Here is a 15411-nt window from a genome sequence, read left to right as displayed (position 1 = left end):
TCATCATGGCACAAAGCTTCATGTGCTCGTCGTCTACTAATTATGACCCGAAATAGATAATTATTTAGTCTTCTTTTTAAAATAAAAATAAAAGGAGGATGGTTAGTGTGCCAATGGTGGGAAATTGTATATTCCCGTGTGAGAAAGATCAAAAGATCAATTCCGATTTGAAGCTTGTGACATAAACACACACCTCAATCCGATCATTTTATTTAACGTTCATGTAAACATTTGTGTGGATGTTCATAGTCATCAATCAGAATAATTGTATTCCGACTGAAACAAAAGATGTCAATGTAAATGTAGCTACTGATGCTGATGGCAAATTTCAGCTGTCTCATCCACAGTTTTGGCCTCTTGTTCTTATTTATTCTACAAATCATGTTGTTTGTGGACATGTCAAGAATAAGCAATGTGCATGAGTCTATCTAGTTTATAATTAGTTGTATAAAGTGCAGAGCTTGTGCTTCTGCTTACATTTTGAAGATTACAAACACAGTCTTCTTTTATTTGGAATAACATGCACTCATGAATTGTGCAAGACATCCCTTACAAAAAACATGTTAAAGCTGCAGTCCGTAACTTTTTGCTCTCTAGCGGTTAATAAACAGAACTGCATGCGTCTTGCGGAAGAACATTGCAGCCGGAGCTACTTCTCTCTGTTAATGTTTATGGCGAGTCACGCAGGGACTGTGCTCCTCCACAGTCTCAATATAAAGACTTATTATAAGTGTACCATAATGATTCAGGGTTAGACAAAAACACGGTTTGGAAAATGGATTCATGTTGTACATTCTCATTATATAATTCTTGTAAATCTTGAACACAAAAAAAAAGTTACGGACAGCAGCTTTAAGTGTGCTATATTAGTATGCTTTTTTAAAACTATAAAAATAAAAAAGTGTTATGTGCGTTTATGTACTTATCAGGAACATACTTAACAAAATTATACTTATACTGACAAGTATACAGACTAAGTACTAAGTCTAAGTACATTTGCCCAATGCCTTACTGAATAATTTTCTAAACATAAATTGAACTTTAGGTTACACTTTATTTTAAGGTGTCATTGTTACAGTGTAATTATACACCGTTCAGGCATAACATCATATTGTGTTGGTCCCCCTTTTGCTGCCAAAACAGCCCTGGCCCGTCGAGGCATGGTCTCCATTAGACCCCTGAAGGTGTGCTGTGGTATCTGGCACCAAGATGTTAGCAGCAGATCATTTGAGTCCTGTAAATTGTGAGGTGGGGCCTCCATGGATCGGATTTGTTTGTTCAGCACATTCCACAGATGATCGATTGAGTTGACATTTGATTTGGTGGCCAAATCAACACATCAAACTTATTGTGCTCCTCAAACATTCCTGAACCATTTTTGCTTTGTGGCAGGGCGCATGATCCTGCTGAAAGAGGACACAGCCACCAGGGAATACAGTTTCCAGGAAAGGGTGTACACGGTCTGCAACAATGCTTAGGTAGGTGGCACATGTCAAAGTAACATTCCACATGGATGGCAGGAACCAAGGTTTTCCAGCAGAACATTGCCCAAAGCATCAGACTGCTTGCCTTCTTCCCATAGTGCATCCTGGAGCCATGTGTTCCCCAGGTAAGTGACGCACACGCATCCGGCCATCCACGTGATGTAAAAGAAAACGTGATTCATCAGACCAGGCCACCTTCTTCCATTGCTCCATGGTCCAGTTCTGATGCTCACTTGCCCACTGTTGTCGCTTTCGGCGGTGGACAGGGGTCAGCATGGGCCCCCTGACTGGTCTGCGGCTATGCAGCCCCATACGCAACAAACTGCAATGCACTGTGTATTCTGATACCTTTCTATCAGAACCAGCATTAACTTCTTGAGCAATTTGAGCTACAGTAGCTCGTCTGTTTGATTGGACCACACGGGCCAGCCTTTGCTCCTCACGTGCATCAATGAACCTTGGCCGCCAATGACCGTGTCGTCGCTTCACCACTGTTCCTTTCTTGGATCACTTTTGATATGGAACACCAAGAGCTGCAGTTTTGGAGACCCAGTCGTCTAGCCATCACAATTTGGCCCTGGTCAAACTCTCTCAAATCCTTATGCTTGCCCATTTTTCTTGCTTCTAACACATCAACTTTGAAGACAAAATGTTCACTTGATGCCTAATATATCCCACCCACTAACAGGTGCCGTGATGAAGAGATAATCAGTGTTATTCACTTCACCTGTCAATGGTCATAATGCTATGCCTGATCGGTGTATATTTAAGTACTGAGTAATATTACTTAAAACGTACTTACTATTGGATTAGGGTTATGTTTAGGGTTTGGCTGAGGGTTAGTTGCATGTAATTATGCATAATTTACTGTTATTACAATGGTAAGTACATGTAACATATGTAACAAGGACACTGTAAAATAAAGTGTTAACAAACTTATAACAAAAAGTAAAAAAATCACCTAAATCGTCTATGTTAGTTCACTAAAAAGAAAACCTACTTTAATAAACTTCAAATGTAAGCTAGAACTATATAACTAGTAAAATAAGGTCCTGTTTACACTAGTGCATTTTTGTTTTAAAATGCATATTATTTGTTGTCTACACCTGCTGTTCACATTACTCCCTCGAAAACTGAGACTTTTTGAAATGTTGCAGACCCTGTTTTAGTTTGAAAATTCCAGGGTTTGCATTTCAGTGTAGACGGACCAAAATGGCCACATTCGCTGATTTGTCCTATCATATGACCATTAGGCTTCCGGAATGCGACAATAACAGACCAGAGCCATCTCTCTCTACGGCTCTGAAACAGACCAGCCTTGACGACCGTGTAAACCAGGGTTCTTCAGCGTTTTTCAGGGCAAGGACCCCTTAGGCGATAGAGACATGGAGCAGGGACCCCCTATACTAAATGTGTCAAATAGAGCTACATATTAAGCATATACACTTCAATATTAATAGAAACTAACCATATTATGATTACAAATAAGTTATATTATGTTAAGAATTATGAATTAAGAAATATGAATATTATTGTTATTGCAGATGCATCAGTCTGTATATTACTTGCCATTGTTAAAATTGACATTTATGCATCATAGCAAACATGTTGCAATAAAAATAAAAATAAAAATTTGTTTGCAGTGGTAAATTATTTTAATGGATTTACAGTGTCATACATTAAAATTTTACTAATCACATGGACAATTAAACATTTACCTGAACTTTAGCAACAAGTTTATTTAAAACAAAATCACATTTTAATTGTACTGTAAAATGGACCAAGAAAAAAAAAATACTTGAAGCTTAGCTTCATATTCATATTCACTAAAACTTGTATTTACTTTAAATAAAAAATGTACTGTGAGATGGACAAATAAATCTGAAATTTGTGTGGGTTCTCTAGTAAAGTGCTGGTGTAATGTGTTAGCAAAAGCCCCACCATAACAACAATATAAATGTACAGTGAGACATTTAAGATTATTTACAAGCCATTACTTTTACAATTAATTTGAATGGAATTTCAAAAATATACTGATACAATTTTTTTTTCTTTTGTAGTGATCTATGAGTCTGCATAGTTTTATCCCAGGCTAGCTATCACTATGTCAATTGCACTTTTTAGAGTGAAACACACATTTATATGTAGATGTCACTTCCAAAACTTTGCAATGTGTAATTGGCTGTCATTCCTCTCAGCAGCATGAAAAACAATACTTTTATTCAATGGATTATAGCTATATAGCCTCGAAAGCACGAAAGAGCACTCACTTTACAATCACTAAAAGCTGCCACTCATCTCAGTTCGCGATCTCACAACGTTCCATTAAAATCAGCAAAGTTGTCTACACTGCATAATGAATGTCTTGCTTACATCTTGTCTGAGGGGATTCGTGAAAGCGAGCAGAGCTCAGCAGTTTGATCAAAAACTCTGGCATTTTGAGCGGTGACTGGATTCTAACTTAAATACCAGTTATTGGCCATTGCTTTCAAGAGATCAACAAACATGTCTGCGATTGGCCACATTTCTCACCGCTGCAAAAACGTGCTGTAAGTGGGAACATTTCACATTCTTCAGAGCGCAAACCCAAAAACATAATGAAGTGTTTGCCAAATCTGTTTTTAATTTATTAACAAAAATGATTTGTGATCAAACACTAATTTGCGAACACCTGGTTGAAGAGCCTTGGTGTAAACAATAACAAGGAGATGGAACTCCAAGCTTTGCTGACTTTGTTGTTGTTTTTAGCAGCCATTGTGCGCGACCGCCGACTCGAGAGGGTTAAATTCTGCATTTTATGATATTGCAGCTGCCTACATGTGCAAGAGGCAAGCTATTATTAGAGCAAACGGCAACCATCGCAATTGTTTACACTATGCGTGTGCACAGTGTGCCTGATCATGTGACGTGTGTTTTCAGCTGTATAGTGTGGACAGCGATCTTTTCTGAAACGTAGTAAAAATGGCATTATAGACAAGGATAGTTTTTCATTTTAAAATGGCGTGTTAAAACGAAAACACAGTAGTGTGAACAACTGTATACCTATAAGTTCACTTGTAGTGTAGTTTACAGCATACTTGGAGTGCAAAAGAAAAACTTAATGTTGCACATGGCCTTGGCTTTGTGGACAACGTATAATTTTGAGCACAGTTTTACCATCTGAGGTAGATTTTAGTTATCATAAAAATTTTATTTTGTGGCAGGGCAAAACTGACAGTGTTGAATCATTTAGCGTGACATGCTCACTGACAGCTGATGATTTCTTCTGACAGTGTCAATAGTTTAGCGTGCCAGTCCCGTTGCGGTGACCTTCAGATGAAGAAGCAAAAGGAGCACAGCTGCTGATGACGTGTTTGAGGGAACCATTTAGTCTATATGAAATGCAGCTTAAATATCTTATTTACCATGCCTTATGTTATGATACCACTACCACAATGACCTTCAGATAAAGACTGAGCAGTTCACAATTCTCTTTTCCAGGGAAAATAATGCAGCATATTTGGGTTTGTGTGTCATGGATGTCCACCCTTAAAAAAAATGAAGATTACGTTCATTTTATTAGGTAAACTTAAGTTTGTGTATATTTTATGTCGTTAAGTATACAAAGAGTATTCTAGGTGTATACTAGGGAACAGTGTACTAGGGAACTATTTCAAAACTTCTGGGGACTAAATTGTCCCACTTTTTAGTTTATAAAAGTATACTTTTAAGTGTACTTTAAGAGAAACAGTAGTAAACTTTTAGAACATAACTAGTTTATATCTAAGTTTTCACTTTTGTATTTCAACTATACTACAAGTGAACATAAAATAATACTGTAAGTATACTAGATATTATTGCCCACTTTTTAATTTATGAATGTACACTTTGAAGTACACTCAGTAAACTATTAGTTTTATAATTCAAGTATGTTTTGTAAGTTTACTTTTTTGTACGTTTTCTTTAAATTAACTTGACATCATACTAAAACTTAACTATTTTAACTTGTAAGTATACTATTATGTCCCTATTAGTATCCTAAGTATATTATAACTGTACTTTTAAGTAGACTTGAAGTTGACTCCTTCAGTATGTACACAACCTGTGAATGTATGCTAATAATTTATGTATTAAATAGTGACTTTATGAAAAAGAAAAAAAAAAGTATATCTCTCTGATAAGTACATAAAAAGGTAGACTGGAAGTAACTATCTTGTTTTAAAATAAGTATACTAATAGCACACTTGAATAAAATTGCACACTTTTTTGTAAGGGTAGTCAGTCTGGACCAGAGTCTCAGCTAAGCTGTCTGGCATAAAAGATTTTCGTATAAACTCTCATATCGTATAAACTCACAAGAAACATCATTTAGGACACACACAAAAAGGGAAAAAAAATCACTTTGCACTGGGCTTCAGGATGAGAAAACACCAACATATCAGTAATTATAAATATTTCCCAGGGAACAAATCGCAGCCCGGCCGAAGACCTTAACCAGACTTTCTGTGTTTCTATGTCCTGTGTTCGTACTGTTGCGTCAGATTGAGTAAATGAAGGTCTGTTGTCTGTTCAGAGCTCTGTGTCAGGATGAAGTGAGTGTGTGAGTGTGTTTGTGTGTGTGTGTGTGTGTGTGTGTGTGTGTGTGTGTGTGTGTGTGTGTGTGTGTGTGTGTGTGTGTGTGTGTGTGTGTGTGTGTGTGTGTGTGTGTGTGTGTGTGTGTGTGTGTGTGTGTGTGTGTGTGTGTGTGTGTGTGTGTGTGCGCGTGTGTGCGCGTGTGTGCGTGAGCATGATTCTCCGTCGTCAGTCGTGAGCCAAAAAAAAACTCGCGTAACATATCTTGTCTCTCGCACCTGTAGGTTATAGAGTTCGATGATGGATCGGGCTCCGTGCTGAGAATCCAGCCGCTGCGGACTCCGCGCGATGAAGCCATTTACGAATGCGTCGCCTCCAACAGTGTTGGGGAGACGAGCGCCACGACACGACTCACTGTTTTACGTGGTAGGTCTATGGCAAATAACACTAGCTAACCTTTACTCTCTCATTGCCTTTCAGCCATCACAGGTACGTGTTTTGTCTGTCTGTTCGTTTTGTCTGTTTATATCTTTCTTCAGTGAGTACACTACTGGTAAAAAGTTTGGAATAATTATGATTTTTTTCAATGTTTTAAAAGTTTTTTGTTTTTTTATGCTTACCGTGGCTTCATTTATTTGATGAAAAATACAGTAAAAACAGTAATATTGTAAAATATTTTAACAGTTTTATAATGTAATATATGTTAAAATGTAATTTATTCCTGTGTGTAATGCTGGTGATTCAGAATTAGATCCAAATGCAGTGTAAAATGTCTATTAAAGGGGAAATATTATGCCCCTTTTCACAAGATGTAATGTAAATCTCTGGTGTACCCAGAGGGTTTATGTGAAGTTTCAGCTCAAAATACCCCATGATCATTTATTATAGCTTATCAAATTTGACCCTATTTGGGTGAGCAAAAACAAGCCGTTTTTGTGTGTCCCCTTAAATGCAAATGTGCTGCTGCTCCCCGCGCCCCTCCCGCCCCAGTATTAGTTTTTTGTACGAGCTTCGGATACACCGTCAACAACAAAACGGGCAAATCTCACTCAGCCTAAATGTCAGAAATACATTCAGTTGTGGAGTGCATCCTTACATGGTTGAACCGGAGTTGGACACTGATGGAGAGACTCAGGAAGAGGTTGCACATTTTTGATTGCACCTGGATGTTTCTGAATGGTTAATGGATACATTTATCCATTAACGTTAGTTGTTGTGGAGCTTGTTGTGGTACTAGCATGTACCGTCATGTTAATCTATAAATTGTTGTATAGGTGCTCATGTGGGAATGTAAGAAAGTCTGTCACCTGGCTATACAGTGCATAATAAATGTACATTTATGAATTACACAGACGGTGAGCGTTTTCGGGATAAAACTAAATACAGTCAGAGACTATGGTAACTTTAGCCATATTAGCCGTACAGCATTCTAGAAAGCTCATTCAGAAAGGAAATTTGCAAACATTCACAAAATATGAAATGCCATCCTTACACGTTCTGGATATGAAGTTGGTATTGACCCATACTTCAGAAAAAAAAACTTTTTCGCAAATCTATCGTTGTACTGACCCTCGTTGGTGAAGCAGTCATACATAAAATGATTTGCACAAATATATAACATTTTACCAACATTCTTCAGCACATTTCCTTCAAAAATGAAATTCAACCACGGTGTCCTCAGTGGCTCGGATGCTGAGAGTCTGTACATCCAACAACAGAATATTTGTAATGTTTTTTGGTGCAGACATGGTAGTACTCTAGCTAGCTGATACAGTGAGCAAACAGAAATCTCAGTCTCAGTGCTTCTCACTCAGGGGTGTGTCTATGCTAACAGCGCATTATGAGAGATTGATAATGATTGATGGGTATTATAAAAAAAAGTATTGGATGGATTTTTACCATTATAGGCAGTTTTTTTACACACACTGTGGACACACAAACTCCTTATAAAAGTGAATTTTGCATAATAGGTTCCTTTTAAAAAAAATGTAAAGGGCTGAATCCGAAATATTTTTGTGACAAAAGAAGCATGTCCGTATTCACAGTACTCATAAAAGAGTAGGCAAAAAGTACCTGGATAACCCAGTACTTCTGCCGAGATTTTTTATGTATGATAGACATTTTACTTTCTCATGAGACCACGGGAGAGGATTTGTGAATGGCATTTGTGAATGATTTTTGAAAGAGATGCAACTGATGCCGTAGGTCACATTACAACGACAACATGACAAATTTAGTATGTCCGGATTATATCACACACATTCATACTCTGTAGAACATACTTTTTTAGTGGTTGCAAAGTCAAGGACTTAAATACAGACAGGGATGAAAGGCAAACCAGCATAACAAAAACACCTGGCAGCAAATACAAGAAACTAATCAACAAAGAAAACTACAAACCGACTACAAGCTAAACAGGAAACAGTAAAAAAATTGAGCAGGGATTGTGACACTGTGATGTTAAAGCTGATTTTTTAGTATCATTACTTAATGCTGATTTGCTGCTCAAAAAACATTCTTCTTCTTCTTCTACATCGAAGGCTGGTGTTATGGCTGCTAAAAAACAGCTTTGCATCACAGGAATACATTACATTAAATATTACTGTTTTTATTCTATTTTTATCAAATAAATGCAGCCTTGGTGAGCGTAAGAGACAAAAACATGAAAACTTTTGTCTGGTACGGCATTTTTTTGTTCCTTCCACATGTTTTAGCTGGAGTATTTGGCCAGTGCAGCCTGCATTTTATTTCTAGAAAAGTGCCCCACCATCCGTGGAGCCTGAAAAATGTAAAAGCTCCTTCAGCTTTCACTGACCTTGGAGCTTTTTAAAGGGGGTGATTAATATTCTAATTAGCAGACGGGCTTTCCCGCTCGCTAGCTTCAGCATCATCAATATAACTCTAATTTTATGCTACATTTACAACATTTCTTACAAAGTGGCCCTGTAAGGCCTTGTTGGATGTGGCAGGGCCCGTTTGGAGAAAATTGAGTGAAAATGCTCTGTTTTTACAGTGAAACTGCTGGCTTCCCCATTCAAAGCCAATGTCTCTGTGTTTTGAAAGGCTTTTACTTGACTTATCTTTTAATTAAATTATAAAACGCAGCTACTAAACTGGTAGTCCGGTCTGAGGAAGAACCTACCGGACCTAAAATGGAAGAAATGCGAGAGAAGAATATGCTTTTCACCTCCAAACATTTGCATGGTTATTGGCAAAACATTTTTCCTCTGCTTTCTCTTATTTTCTCTCTCCTTTGTGGCCACATCTGTTGTTGGAGGGAGAGTATTTCTGTTTGCAGCTCAGGCCTGATAAAACCTGCAACACAATAGCAGCACGTCGCTTAGAACACACACACACACACACACACACACCGCAGCAGCACGGCAGAACTCAATCAGGGGGAAAGTCTGCAAATCTCTCTGGATATGTTCAGAATACAGGCCTAGTGCTCACTGCATATGGCGCAGTGCACACTGCAGTCTATACTGCCTGCTTGTATAGATATGATGTGAACAGCAGGGGAGAGCGAGGGCAATGTTACAGGACAGACAACATAGCATGCCCTTCATCTCACAGATCTCCCTGCCATCTGTGGGTCTGAGAAACATACGCCAGCGTGTGCCGACACAACATTTATCACAATATTTAGTTTGATACTTTATTAAAGAAGAAAAATTGTCACAGTTGCCACTGTTACAATAGATAATAACTCTTATTAGAGTATCAGTAGACTGTTAGATTAGGGTTAGTAGAATAAGTTGACATGTACTTACAAAGTTACTTATAGTCAGTAGAATGTCAGTTGGGGGAACATCAAAATAAAGTCTTATTAAGCAGACAGTTTACTAATACTCTACTGAGAGTTAGTTGGCATGTAGGTGCAACGTTAATTATAGTCAACGGAATGTCTAAAGGGACCATCAAAATAAAGTGTTACCAATTGATTTAATAGTCAATTTAGTTAATGAATAGTTTTAGTATTAGACATGTGCAGACATCGCATATTTGAATTGTTCTTCTATTATTCATATTTTATTTCATTTCAGCTTTATGTCAATTACCACAAACAATTTAGAATTTCAAATGAAATATTAGTTTTAGTTTTAGCTAACCATAACAACTCTGAATATTATTACTGGATTGAATCTTAGCTGTCAGAAATAATATGTGTTTAAAGCTAAAGTCTAAGTGGGACCTATGTTATAAATAAATCATTTTTAATCAAATATTTTGATCAGCTAATAGGTCAAGAACAATCTTTAAATAGATACTTTTGTGAAATAATGTTTGTTTTATTTTTCAAAGATATTTTTTTTTCTCCACTAATGAAAGGTTTATTTTATAACTAGTGATATACATCTAATCCAATCAGATCCTGGACGGCACCTGAACTTTTACCCATAACCTAGAGATAAAATAGATTTTAATTACAGTTCAAGGCATTAAAACCAAATAAATTGCTTTTATTCTTCAAAATGAGATATACTGCATATTATATAAGGATTACGTGGGAATTTGTCATCGTGGGAATAAAAATGATTATTTTACCTTTATCAACTTGTATGCAAAATGTCTTAACTCAGGCTGTCGAATCCAATAATGAGTCAAGGAAGATTAAAAATGACTTCCGGCTCGTTCGTCACACTGGAATGGAAGGTCAAGTTGAGCAAAATGCAGTGTGTTATTCAGTATTGCACACAGAGAGCTGCTACAGTCTGCCGTATCTCATCTGACGTTACATACTGGACCAGTATACCGCAAACGCAGTATGATGGTAGATGGAAGCATGCTATTCAAAACTCTCTCTTCAAGCATCACCTGGAATGAAGAAAATGTTATAATTATGAACAGAAAGCCCTAAACAAATATTTATTCATTAATATAAATGAAGGAAGCAGAGTTGTAGTAATTACTGCACATTCAGCCAGTGGGCAAGAAGCATCGTTTGAGCATGAATAATGACACAAAACTAATACGTATTCCGCCGTAAGATATCAGGCTGCGGCAGACTACACGAGCGTCAAAAACAAGCTTCGCATTAAAGCGCCTTTGCCTCGGTTAAGCTTCGACATACTTTTATTCCCCTAAAAACATACCATTCAATCGGCAGTTCTGTGTTGTATGGGAATATGGGTCATGTCTTATTCATGAATGCACCCACTGAACTGGGACCAATGCGTTCGGTCCTTTCACAGGGTGGGAATTTCAGGTCGATATTTGCCAACAAGGTCACTGGCACAATGCATTATACATCGAAGTAAACAAAAGATCTCCATGCTGGGAAAACCACAAATGTTGAGCACACTCTTGAAATGCATTTAGTAAAATATCTTTCTTATCATTTACTCTCCATAACGCGGTTTCAAACACATGCGAGATGTTTAGCAGAATGTTCAAGCTGCTCTTTTCCATATGTGACCATATCTGTATATATATTTAGACACAATTAAACATGAGTGACATCAAACCTGGTGCAAATAAGATGTTAGAGTTTCAGGAGAGGGGTAAAATACTTACATTTGGATCTTTTTGGGTCTGCTTCTCACACAAAAATCGTGATGTTAGAAGACTTGAAATATAGTGCATGAGTCATATTGACTAATGATATGATACTTTCATTCAGTAGTAGCTCCTGGCCATACATTTAGGTAGGGCAGATTCTTTATATATCCTAATCGCTGAACACATCAGACACACTTTTTCAGAATTCTAATGTCCTTGTGTTATTCAGCCTGAGGGTGGCGCTCTAATGATGATTGACAGACTTACAACACATACACAACCAACACATAGAATGCCATCTTAGAATTGTTTATTGCGTCTGAATGTTGTTTTAGAATATTACAAGTTAGGAATTAGTGAGGAAAACAAACTAATGTCTATTCACAGAACAAACATAAACCAAACACAACAGAACTACTGTATATAAAAACTATTCACATGAGCACGTTTAAACTATAGGGTTTGTACTCCCATTAATTTGATACTCTACTCCATATAGGAAGAACAGACATGAGGACTGATATTATCTTGGTCTGGGGCGAGGTTACGTAAGGGGTGTTTACCTAATGTGAAAATAAGCAGGGCAGCCAGAAATCTGCCACAATGCCTCTCTATGAGAGCACGCTGCAGTTCCATTTTTTCACCACAGCCTTACATTAGTCTCGCGTAGCCAGACCTTCAGACTTATGGCAGAAGGTCTCATTGGTTAAGGACCACCCAAGAGGACATTTGACTGATATGTAATGCAACCAATCACAGTTTGATTTGTTCCGCTTCATATTTATGGGCGTGCAAATGTAAAGTCGATGTCCCTGCAATAACAGACTGGCGTGCATCTATACATTTTTAATTCAAGAATGATGTGCAAGTTTACTACAACAATGGAGCCGCGAACTTCACATATTTTTGAAAATCCAGCATTTAGTTGATCTTGGTAAGCGCTCATTGTCACAGTTGTAAACACGACCGTTTTCTTCTTCCACGAGGGAGTTTGGTGTCACGGCATTTGTTTCCAGGCGGACCGTTAAAAAACGTAACGCACACATCTTGCGGTCATCCTGTAGAATTCAACCAATCAGATGACGACTTCGAAACTCCTAAAGTGTTTCCTGAAAAGTGTCCCATATGCATCAGACGTTCAGCCAACGGTCCGTTGGCGTGACATCTGAAGCTGAGACTAGGCTTACATTGGAAATTTGTGGGGTGCTGTAGAGCCAGGGAGGGCTCCGAGATCGGCTGCCCCACTTAGTATCTTAATACATGCTTGCCGAATCCATGCGCTACATTTCATTTTATCCAGCTCACTTTACGTCTTAAAATAGTCTAGAAAATCCAAAAAATATTTGTTGCAGAATGATGAACACATTTATAATTTATTACTAATTAAGTGAGGTCTGTGTTTGGATGAATATTTTGATGGGGCTCTGCCCATACAGATGAGCTGCAGCTGCTTTCATGGTGCTTTTTGTCCTTTTCGGAACAATAAAACATCAACGTTGGAACATTAGATGCCTAGACAATGGCATAATTTTCATTTAAATATTCATATTATATTGTAAAAAGCGTGCACACCTTTGTTAAAGATGGGAAATCTAGTGGAAATCGATGCAGCAAAGCAAATAATGATTCATGATAGAAACAACTTTTGGTTGCAGGATGCAGGTTACTTGTTAAGTATGTGTGGGATAGAGAAGAGAGTCCTGGAGAAGTGAAATGCCACAAGACATGGAGAAACTGAAAGGGCTTTAAATGACCCTGAGGGGGAATATTAGCGTCACAATTTGGCTCCAGGGATGGAGAAACATCAGAGAGATTAACTGAATTCATTTAGTTCAATGTGCTGTGACCTGATGTCCATTTGACATCCACTCACACAGTGAGCCAGTGAATCTCATCAGCACTTTCCTGTGGCGTCCTCTGATGTTAAAGACCCAGATGCACTGACCCCGTCATTTTGTATGTATGTATGTATGTATGTATGTATGTATGTATGAAAGTTTTTTTTATGTTTTAAAAATGGTGATTTTGGCCTATCTCACCTCAGAGTTCTTGACTTGTCCAACAGCTATTCAAAATCATACAACGGTCTATAATTTTGATAAAGTCTATGGAATAAAGTCATTCATGAATCATGATATTTAGAACTTTATTTATTATTAAGTAATTTTTATTATGAAAAATGTAGTATTGGCCCAATTGTAGTATTATGTACTGACATCATCACAAGTGGTTATAAGAATTTCACAAATCAACACAATATAACATTTTGTAATCATGAAAAATTAAAGGTTCCTTACAACAGACCCAAGGATGATGTATGTTTTTGAAGCCTTTGTGTTCAAAGATTTTGACATTTTCTTAAAGGAAGTAAAAAGGGACTTTATATCAGAGGAGAACATTCTAAAATTGGGATTACAGTGAATGTTTCTGGCTTTGTGAAGATGGAATTTACCCAGAATAATGCAGTATTATCAAGATTAACATCCTTAGAATGAACCAAAAATTAAGTTAATCTCAAGTGCACTGTAGTAAAAGAATGCACGTGCGCAGATGTGTACTCTTTCTTTACAAAGTGACATCGGCAACTACTTGTCTGGTATGCATAATACAGCGTTATTAATCATTTTTTGCAGATCTGTGTGAACGGGGATTGTTTTTATAGCGTTGTCATCTATACAAAGAAAAAACGTTTCAGTTTTTAGCACAACGTTGTCGTGTAAACGTATCCTCTAGGATGACCTCTGGCCTAAAGCAACCCTTTATTGCTCATGCTATTAACATAATTTTGTTGAGTTTAAAACGATATTTATTCCGCAAATTTTGGTGACAGGGTTGCAGAAAATGAACAGCAAATAAAAACTCATATAATATTTCCTTTTGCCTCTTGATGTTGATGATCAGCATTCAATTTGTGAATAATTAGTGCCTCTTTTTGAATTCTGGCCATTTGAAGTTAAAGTTATGGTGTTTGGTTTTTAAAAACAATACATGTATAGTGTCTTAGTTTTGTTGATGTTGGCTTTTGTAGATGAAGGATGAGTCAGTGAGGATAGATGAAAGTCTTAGTAGAAGCAGGAGAACCTTTCTGCGCCGTTATGTCATGGAGGGAAAGTCCAACAGCTGCTCTTCCTTTTTAATCTCTGTTTCTGTGCCGTTCCAATGCAACCTGATTCTCACAGCGGAACTAGAGGAACTCAAATCCAGTGAAAAGCTGCCCCGATCATAACATATGACAGCGACGGGAAACACTCCATTCTCTGCTGAGTTGAGTTGCGTCTAGACAAAGCCTATTTTATGGTAATCCGGAAATATCCATGCCGAAGCCGGAACGGCGGCACCTTTTTTCTAAACGTGCATCATTTTACAGGTTTTGACTGTCCCTCAACTTTTGCTTTGAACGAAGGCGTAATCTTCAGCAAACAGCCGTCGGCCAGTCGTGCAGGAAGTCCGGGTATAAGGTATAATTTAAAATCCTGACAGAAAAACAAAGGCATTGACTTAGCGCTCAAACGGCCATCCAGACGAATCGCTGCCTCAGCGCTCTCGGCGTCTTTCAGCGAGGTGTGTGTTCGCGGACCCGCAGAGGGAGGACGCTGGGAAATTGCTGTGCCTGTTGTTTGGTGTTCTGACAGCTGCATCGAGGGTGAAAGGCGGCAAGAAAAGCTAGCAGAGCACAATGTGCTTTCGTTTACCCCTCCGCCTCGTAGGTGCCAAGACACAAACGGCCCACCGGCGCTTTCAGATGTTTCCGAAGGCCCTTTGACGCCCGAGTGCTTTGGAAACATGCTGACTTATCTCGCAACCCAGGTGAACCCTTCTTTGAGCTGAAAAATAGAAATGTAGAAAGTATGGGAACGAGGGCCTGAGGCAGCAC

General features: G+C 38.0%; 1 protein-coding gene across 4 annotated transcripts in view; it reads left to right on the top strand.

The window, feature by feature from the left end:
• The window catches only part of LOC307138715 (receptor-type tyrosine-protein phosphatase delta), a 185600-nt gene that overhangs the window by 71188 nt on the left and 99001 nt on the right, over window positions 1-15411 (top strand). For all 4 annotated transcript variants that reach the window (XM_079837245.1, XM_079837243.1, XM_079837244.1 and 1 more), the window contains exon 4: window positions 6320-6461. In XM_079837245.1, coding sequence (XP_079693371.1) covers window positions 6320-6461 — 142 coding nt within the window. The remainder of the gene's footprint in view (window positions 1-6319; window positions 6462-15411) is intronic.

This window comes from Gobio gobio (genome assembly GCF_949357685.1).
Source record: "Gobio gobio genome assembly, chromosome: 2".
Lineage (NCBI taxonomy): Eukaryota > Metazoa > Chordata > Actinopteri > Cypriniformes > Gobionidae > Gobio > Gobio gobio.
The sequence above is the reverse complement of the archived record's forward strand: the minus strand, read 5'-3'. Positions and strand labels throughout refer to the sequence as shown.